The sequence below is a fragment of the Orcinus orca genome, chromosome 1 (assembly GCF_937001465.1).
Source record: "Orcinus orca chromosome 1, mOrcOrc1.1, whole genome shotgun sequence".
In the NCBI taxonomy this organism is placed as follows: domain Eukaryota; kingdom Metazoa; phylum Chordata; class Mammalia; order Artiodactyla; family Delphinidae; genus Orcinus; species Orcinus orca.
Window position 1 is genome coordinate 96917419 of NC_064559.1, and position 8716 is coordinate 96926134.

The 8716-nt window shown below is 48.0% G+C and overlaps 1 protein-coding gene and 1 long non-coding RNA gene across 2 annotated transcripts; one reads left to right on the forward strand and one right to left on the reverse strand.

Moving 5' to 3' along the window:
* Nucleotides 1–1126: 1126 nt before the first annotated feature.
* On the reverse strand, nucleotides 1127–2659 carry DUSP23 (dual specificity phosphatase 23). The gene is made up of 3 exons (XM_004284463.4): nucleotides 2520–2659; nucleotides 2165–2433; nucleotides 1127–1536 (listed from the first exon to the last, which is right to left on the reverse strand). Exons 2-3 carry the CDS (start codon nucleotides 2429–2431, stop codon nucleotides 1351–1353), a joined length of 453 nt encoding a protein of 150 aa, XP_004284511.1. The 5' UTR covers nucleotides 2432–2433; nucleotides 2520–2659; the 3' UTR covers nucleotides 1127–1350.
* Nucleotides 2182–7513, forward strand: LOC125960505 (uncharacterized). Its single transcript, XR_007470235.1, has 2 exons — nucleotides 2182–2317; nucleotides 3306–7513. It is a non-coding gene; the product is annotated as an uncharacterized LOC125960505 (long non-coding RNA).
* The last annotated feature ends 1203 nt before the right edge of the window (nucleotides 7514–8716 follow it).

Sequence of the window (8716 nt, forward strand, 5' to 3'; positions counted from 1 at the left end):
CTCCTTTTGTCTAAGAGGGTCGGAGGGGGGTTGAGTTGGGTGGGCGGCAGAGGAAGGAAGTTGCAGTGAGGAGTGGGTGGCCTGGAGCTGGTGGTGGCCTGGGCTACAAAGGCTGGGGTCTGCAGGGGGACCCTTGCCTCCTCCCTCCATGTCTCCATTGGATGTGGAATGCATGTCTGCCATGGTACCTATTCTATGTGGTTGGACTCTGTCGGGCTCCCCGCCTCCAGAAGGCTGTGAATCACGTCCCCTTCAGCTGGAGGGCCTCTGCGTCTAACAAAGCCTGGTATACCGGCACTCAGTACACATTTCATGATGAATTCCTACCTTATCCATCCTGGTCTGCCATTACAGAAGAGCGGACAGGAATTCAGGCAGGAGTTATAGCAAAAAGAGTCCACCTGGCTAGTCTATCCCATTCATCCTATCTCTCGAAGCTGCAGGTGTGGTGGTGGTGCTGGTAGCATGGCATCCAATGGGGAAGTGAAGGTAACATCTGAGAAACATGGCCAAGGTTCGAAGCCCTGAATGTCTTCATTTAATCATCAAATACCCTCTGCATACCTGCCCAGAGAGGCTGGGTTCTGGCATTCCTCAGCCTCACGCTGTGGGGCAGCATAATGGGCTGGAGGTCACAGGTGAGCGGAGCAGCCTGAGGCTGGGGAAAGGCACCCAGCCCCTGGGAGATGGAGACAGTGATTATCTGTGAGCACAGCATCCAGGCCTTCTCTGCCGTAAGAGGGCTAAAGGGATGACACACGTGGGGCATGCGGGCCTGGACTGAGGGGCTGTGTCCACAGGGGCCCTCCTGGCCTGCGAGCATCAGAGACCTTGGGCTGCCAGGGATTTGTTTCCTTTTCATTGACCAGCTCCCCAGAAGACACATCAAATATTATTAGAGATCAGATACATAAGAGTTTCAGCATCTTTAAAAGGCTGAAAATGTGTGCTGTAGTCCTAGCCCATACTTCCACTTTCCGGAAGTGTAACCTTGCGCCTTTCTGAGTCTTGGCTGCCTCATCCAAAGAAGGGATGGCCCTTCTGCCTTCCCTTTATTATGGGGCTATTGTGAGGCGCAAAAAAAGTCACAAAGTGTGGGAGCACTTTGTAAACTCAAAGTGCTATGCAATGTGAGCTGGTTCTTTATTTATTCAAGGCAGTGGCAGAGGGACACCCCACATTGGTGCTGCTCCAGCCATCCTCCTACCAGGACCTGCCTGCAGGGAAGGGCTACTTCTGTCTTTTGACCACTGGAGGGCTTAGCACTTTGAGTTCACTTCCGCATCTCTGGCCCCATCTAATAGACAGGTCAGGGCCATGGGGGGCCTGGCAGAAGAGTGCTGAGGTCCCTTATTTCCTTCGCTGGTAGAACTGGAAGACCGCCTTCTCTTGCTCATACGTCTCGATGGAGCCGGGTCGAAGGCGCCGGATCTCAGCGATGGCGTCCCCTGCAGCCAGGCCCCGCTCCTTCACCAGGTAACAAGCCAGCATGGTACCCGTGCGGCCAAAGCCCAGGGCACAGTGCACTCCCACCGCCTGCGAAGGGGGAGCTGGGTGGGGAGGAGCTCAACGCCCTCCCAACACTCTCCTGACCCTCACTTGTAAAATACAACCAGGTTTTAAAGATGTAGGACAATGAAAAATATAAATATCTGGTTAAGAATTTATTTTATATTGCTTATATGTTGAAATGATATTTTGGAGTTATTGGGTTAAATTATATTATCAAGATGAATTTCTCCTGCTTCTTGTTTACCTTTTTAAAATGTGGCTCCATTACATTTGGACAGAACCTTGCTCTGGAGACTGCTCAGTACCCCCTGACTTCAACCCCCATCTCTCCCAAGTACGTTCACCCTTTCTCCTTCTCAACTCAACATCAGCTGGTTCTTCGTTGCCTTTCCTCGAGCCCAATACACACTGCTGGGCCCTCTTCATACTCCTCCCCCTTGCCCCCCGCCCCCCCCGCCTCCGCCGCCCCCCCGCCTCCGCCCCGCTTTGGCTTTCAGTTCTGGTTGAGATGGTCTCCTGGCCCCACCCTCTTCCTCCAGTCTTTCTCCCGGAACCCAGCTAAGTTATTCCTGGCCCCGCCCTCCCCAGCTCCGCGTGTCCCCGCTGACCCCTCCCAAGTCCCACCCCCCCGGGGCTAACTCCGCCCACTGACCTCTCCCCTGGCGTTGGCCTCGTCGACAATCTTCACGAAGCGGTCGATCTGCTCTGGGCCTGGCGAGCAGAAGTCTGGGATGCGCAGTCGGTGCAGGGTGAGGCCGGGGCAGCTGTCGCTGTGCGGGGGCCCGCGCTCCGTCAGTGACACCAGGTGCCGCACACCCTGGTCCAGCAGGAACTGGTAGTGGGCGGGGAGCCGGGGCAGGGCCAACCCCGCCAGCCGGCCGGGGAGCACCCACGAGAAGTTGGGGGGCTGCACGCCCATGGCTGACGGAGGGCACAGAACAGCGGGTCACCGGGGGCGAGGCCGGCCCGTCCCGCTCCGCCCCCGGGCCGGGTAACCGTCCACCTACCTAGCACTGGCGCCTCCTGGAGCCACGTGGTCTTCGGGACACATCCTGGGTGTAGTCCTGCTCCGCCTCAGGGGATTGGCCGAGCCGCCTGGGGGCGGGGCTAGAACACCCAACTCCCGGCTCCTAGTGACCGTCGGAGCGTTCTGGTCCGGCCCCAAGCAGAACACTCGTTGATTGGTTGGATAGTCAATAATGGGCGGGATTACTGCAGCCGTGTGCACGGGGATTGGTGGACCACGCAAACAGCCAAGACAGAACACCTAGAAGGAATTAAAAATTCTTTTCTGTGGCTGAAGCAACCCCGGGTCGAGCTCTGCTGCTCCCTGGCGGTCGGTGGGAGTTATTGCATCACTGGCCAACTGCCCCTGCTGCCCAAGGGCCTGGCCTTGTCTTAACTTTCTTCACAATGGATGCCCAAGGGTTTAAGAGATGGCAAATCTACATACGGCTTGGGGGAGGAATCTTCTCTACAATAACTCTAAGTCATTATCAGTGACTTTTTGAACTCATCCAGTAAGTGGGAATCGCCACTGTACAGGGGACTATTCTTGTTTTTCCACTGCTGAAATTATTAAAAGAAACCCCAGTGTTTCTGCCATCGGGTGCCCTGAAGTCGTACCCGGGAGAGTAATAATGTAATAATAATAACAACAACAAAAGCACCACCACCAACAACAATATAAGAATTAACAAATTGAGCATTTACTATGTGCCAGGTATTTTTCAAACTGATTTAATTGCCACAGTAATCTTACGAGGTGGGTAATCTATTTAACTATCTTATAGATGAGAAAACTGAAGCTCTGGAGAGGTTCAGGAACTTGACCAAGAGATGACTGTTGGTGGGGGGTTTGAAACCAAGCAGCCTGGCTCCAGAATCTTTAACAAAACGGTATTGTATTCTAAAGTTAAATAGAAGGTTACTGCCTTTTTACCTAGCCATCCTCATGTCCCTTAGCTGGGTTAAACAGTTGCAGGATTTGTTAATTTTTCTTCATATTTCCTGATTCTCAGGTTCTGTGAGTCACCCTTCCCTGGGGAGGCTAGAGTTTCTCTGTGTCATTCATAGCAGGTGGGGAACTAGATCTGAATACAGTGTCTTAACTGTGATCTGACTGGTTCATATCCTCATTTGAACAATGTGCTTCTAGTGATCAGACTAATTATAATTATGAAAATAGTTAACCCTTATTGAATTTGCTTATGTACCAGGCCCTGTGCCAGGTGCTTTCTGGAAGAGCCACATTGGGAAGGTATTTTTATATCTCTTTTGCACATGCGTAATCTGAGGCTTAAAGAAGTTGGTTAACTTAGCCAAGCACACATAGCTAGTAAGTAGCTGGGCTGGTTGAGCCAAGGTCTCTCTCATTCCAAGCCCAGCGTACCTAGTCATGAAGATGTACTTCCCTCCTTCTGTTCCCATCTACCCCTGACACACACATTTGGTTCCAGCAAAATGAAAAGGAATTTTTCTTCCTCCAAAGATCAAAGCCTGCTCTGACCCTGTGGAAAATGCACTTACCGTTTACCCAGGCAGCTCTGAAGCATCGCCTCTGCCTACTCTCCCCAGGTTCCAGGAGCTGCCAGATCTACCCTTTCCCTTTCTTCTGTACAATCACAGCCCTGATTAAGCCCTTCCTGTCTGCACTCCCATTTCCCACACAACTCCCTATGACTCTTTCTAGCCCATCCCAATTTATTCCTATTGTGCCCTTCAGCCACCAGTCACCCCTTCTCCCCTCCCAGCAACTCCTCTCAATCCCTTGCTCAGGATTTCTGACTGCACTGCCTCTGGAGACAAGACTCCAGCACTTGCTCCTTTCAGGTTGAACTTTTCTCAGTCCCTTTTCCTTGCTGTCCTTTCTTTGCTCCCTCACTCATAAGGGGAAAACTTCCCACATCTCTCTCCACTACCCTATGCCCCTTCCTTGCCTCCTTGAGATCCAGCTCAAAGCCCATCTTTTTCAGAAAGAAGACATTTCGCGGGGGGAGACAGAGATTCCCATGTGGGTCTCTGCAGGGGTTGAAGTGCATCCATCAACCCACCTGGGCTTCCTTTGTAGGAATTCCTCCCTCTTTACTGCTCTGCCTCTGGCTTCCAACAGGTCCCTGCCTTGGTCTGTGTCCCATTGTCAAGAATATTATTTAATTTTCTGTCTTGGGCCCAGGGGGCCTCACGTTGAAAGAAAAACTCCTTTCTGATGGTTTCCTGGCTAGGATCCCGGCAACTAAACAATGTCAGCTCCCTGCACGTAGCCCCCAACCTCATGCAATACTGAGCTTCTTTTCCTTTCTCTTCTGTGTTACCTGACCTTCAGTAAGATTTAATCTTCATACTCCCATCTCATTTTATATAAATATGTACTCCTAGTATAGCAGTTAGTTTATTGGATTGGGGTTATCTGTGTCAGAGCCAAGAAGGCATCATTCCATCTTCAGATTTCACACATCTAATACAGAGCCTGATACCCAGTGCTCAAAATTGTTAAATGAATGAAAAAATAAGTAGAATGCATAGGCCAGACTGTGAAGATACATTTCTGGGAGTGTAGGAGAGTCTCCAGGACTATGTGACAATGTGTGTTTATGTGTCTTTTTTTTTTTTTTCCACCAGCAAGGTGAGTTTACTCAGGAATAGTAGAGAATTGCAATTCGGGACAAGCAAACTATGGCAAACCATAAACAGGTTCTGGGAACAGAGGAGAGGGGCTTGCTTTTATAGAGGAAAGGAAGAATTGAGGAGGGCTGTGACAGTTCTTCATTGGCTGCAGCCGGTGGCAGCTTGTTGTTGATGGGCCAGAAGGAAATCTTTCTTCCTTCTGGGGTGTTTGTGTGTCTTTTTTTTTTTTTTTTTTTTGCGGTACGCGGGCCTGTCACTATTGTGGCCTCTCCCGCTGCGGAGCACAGGCTCCGGACGCGCAGGCTCAGCGGCCATGGCTCAGGGGCCCAGCCGCTCCACGGCATGTGGGACCCTCCCAGACCAGGGCACGAACCCGTGTCCCCTGCATCGGCAGGTGGACTCTCAACCACTGCGCCACCAGGGAAGCCCTGTGTGTCTTTTTAATTGCATGAGTTTGAGGACTATTTGAGTGCGGTGTAGTACCTTCTTGAGATGTACTTTTTAACATGTGTGTGCTTTTAAGGAGAGAATGACTGTGTCAGTATGATCCTGGCTAAGTCTAATTACTGTTTTGTAAAAAGGGAAAAATAAGCCTTGCTCTTTGCAGAGCCCTGCTCCTGTTGTGTGCGTGTGTTTGATCTTGTGTGCATGTAAGTGTGTTGAGGGAGATATTTTCCTGGAGAACAATCTGTTGACACTGACAGTGGGCTGAGTGATAAGCTTAATTTCCCTGACTTCAAGGAATTTACAACATGCTGGGGGCGGATTTAGACTCAAAAGTAATTGTTCTCATAATATATAGTAAAGTACTAAATTACTCATCAAAGACAATCAGATCATATATATTGAAAAGTTAATTGTGCAGTAAAAATAATAAGCACAAGAGAAGTCAGTGGGGGAAAGATAAACTTGGGTTGGAACCACCGGAAAAGTCTTATGAGGACAGCGGTCTTCGTTCCCTTTTGTTCTCGGCCCATATTGTGAAATACTGGAAATAACATTATTTGGAAGCTCAACAGAACAGTTTTAGAGCATCCTAGCTCCCCCTTCCCCAGCTGATAAGACTGTTTTGACCTAATTCTCTTTGATGTTGAGGCCCCCAGTTCCTTGAGGGCTTGATGCTAGTGGCAGTTGGAGGTGAAACCAGAGACAGAGATTCCTTTCTCCAAGTAGGTCCCTGTGTCCCACCAAGGCAGAGGATTGCTTGGGTTTGGGTTCCTGTGGCCCTTGGACTGTAGTCAGAGCTCTCAGTGTCTTAAATGTTAGGATCTTTTGTCTAAACACATCTCACACCTGGGACCCAATGATGTGGAAATTGGGTTACAGAAGGGATGGTGTGGTAGCCAACCTCAAAGACCACCTCATGTCTTTTCCACATTGATAGGCCTGGCTTGTGTAACAAGTAGAATATTGTGGACATGATGGTGTGTGACTTCTTAGGTTAAATCACAAAAGACAGTATGGTTTTGACTTGCCCTTTTGTGGGAGAAGCCAGCTGCCATATTAGGAGGACACTCAAGGAGTCTAATGAGAGATCCATGGGGGGAGGCTTCATACCAGCATCACGTACGAGAACTTGCTGTTTTGGAAGTGGATCCTCTGGCCCCATCAAGACCTTAGATGACCTGCCCAACATCTTGACAATAACCTCACAGGTTCCCTGAGCCAGAATCACCCAGCTAGTCCTCCCTTGAATTTCTTACCCACGGAAACTATGAGATAATAAATATTGATTATTTTAAGCCATCAAATTTAGGGGGAATTTCTCATGCAGCAAATAGGAAAACAATACAGATGGGAATATTCAGATAAAAGGAAAGAAGAGAAATAATTTCTAATAAACTTAAGAAGCGAAATAATATCAAGTTTATTTTTCAAAGAAAAAGTTATACTATAAGCAGTTGTAGTCTAAGTGTGCGTGTGTGTTTTTGGGGGATAGGGTGTTGAGATAGGTCAGTGCAAAGTTTCCACATCTGGAGAACCATGCTGTGTAGAGGAACCAAGCAGAATAGTTTGGGTGTGGGTTTTGGGTGTTAATGGTGTGGGAGGTACGGGGTTTGATGTGGTATTTGTGTAGTTAGGGACGATATACAAATGATTTAATAACTGGCCATGGCACAGGAGGCAAGCAACCAGAATGGACCCTCTACCCATCAGCACCATTGCCTACAAACAAATGGTGATGCTATCCTGCTGTTAATGGATGCACATTGGTGTCAAGTGTAGAGGCTTTGACATGATCTGGGGTGTGGTCAGGTTACCTTGGACATTTCAATATAGGTCTTTCCACAAGATGGCACTGACAGCCTGATAGCTTTTCCTTGTTTCACTCGCTCTCTCTCTCTCTCTCTCTTTTTTTTTTTTGTATTTATGATTTGTATACTGTTACAGAACATACCATGACTGATTGCCCACAATTTACTAGTTGATTTCTTGTACTTCTGACAATTCTATCACCTTCTTGGCACTTAATATTACGTTTTTTCTTTAGACCATTCCAGGGGCACATTGAGACTTCCCGTTAGGATGTTAGGGGGTGGTACCTTATACTGGAAGCTATGATTAGGGGAGCTGGAGCTGGAGATGGACTTGGGGGCTTTGGTTTCAGTTAGGTAAGAGACACCTTTGCGATGAGAACAGTTTTGGTGAACTATCTCGCTTCTGACATTCATGCTGCTACAAACTTTGCTTTGCCTTGGATCCGAAAGGAAAAAAATTACTGAAAATCTTGGCATTGCAATTTTCACTGCATAATTGTAAAAATTGGAAAGGACCTCAGAGATCTTCGGGTTTAACCTCTCCATTTCTGGGTGAGGAAACTCACCTCATTGAGTTACTCAGTTGGTCCAGACTAAGACTCAATCCACACTATCAGATATCACTGGGTCACTGCACTGTGTGACCTGGACCAAGTTACTTTAAATTTCTAAGTCTCTGTTGCAGATGTCTATAATGATATAGATTATTAAGGATTATTGATAGGGTTAAATAAGCTAGGAATATGTAAAGTGCGTAGCAAAGTGCTGGCACGTAATTGGTGCTCACAAATGGAAGCTACTTCTGCTATCACCATCATCATAGGATGATTTAGAGCCAGATGGGAACAAATGAAGAAATTACACTTATGTTGATATATCTCTAATGTGAAGTATTATCATAGGATGCTGTGGTTAGTGGAATTTTTTTTTTTTTTTTAGGAGTTCTCCCTTTGAATTTTCTTTTTCACATCTTTATTGGAGTATAATTGCTTCACAGTGTTGTGTTAGTTTCTGCTGTACAACAAAGTGAACCAGCTATATGTATACATATATCCCCATATCCCCTCCCTCTTGAGGCTCCCTCCCACCCTCCCTATCCCACCCCTGTAGGTCGTCACAAAGTAACAAGCTGATCTCCCTGTGCTATGCAGCCGCTTCCCACTAGCTATCCATTTTACATTTGGTAGTGTGTATATGTCAGTTCTACTCTCTCACTTCATCCCAGCTTCCCCTTCCCCTCCTGTGTCCTCAAGTCCATTCTCTACATCTGCGTCTTTATTCCTGCCCTGCCACTAGGTTCATCAGTACCGTTTTCTTAG

What these genes read in the sequence shown, in the direction of transcription:
- DUSP23 (XM_004284463.4), bottom strand. Translation starts at nt 2,431, where the DNA reads ATGGGCGTGCAGCCCCCCAACTTCTCGTGGGTGCTCCCCGGCCGGCTG. An exon ending in AGGCCAACGCCAGGGGAGAG is followed by an intron (nt 1,537 to 2,164) that starts GTCAGTGGGCGG and finishes CCCCCTTCGCAG; the next exon opens with GCGGTGGGAGTGCACTGTGC.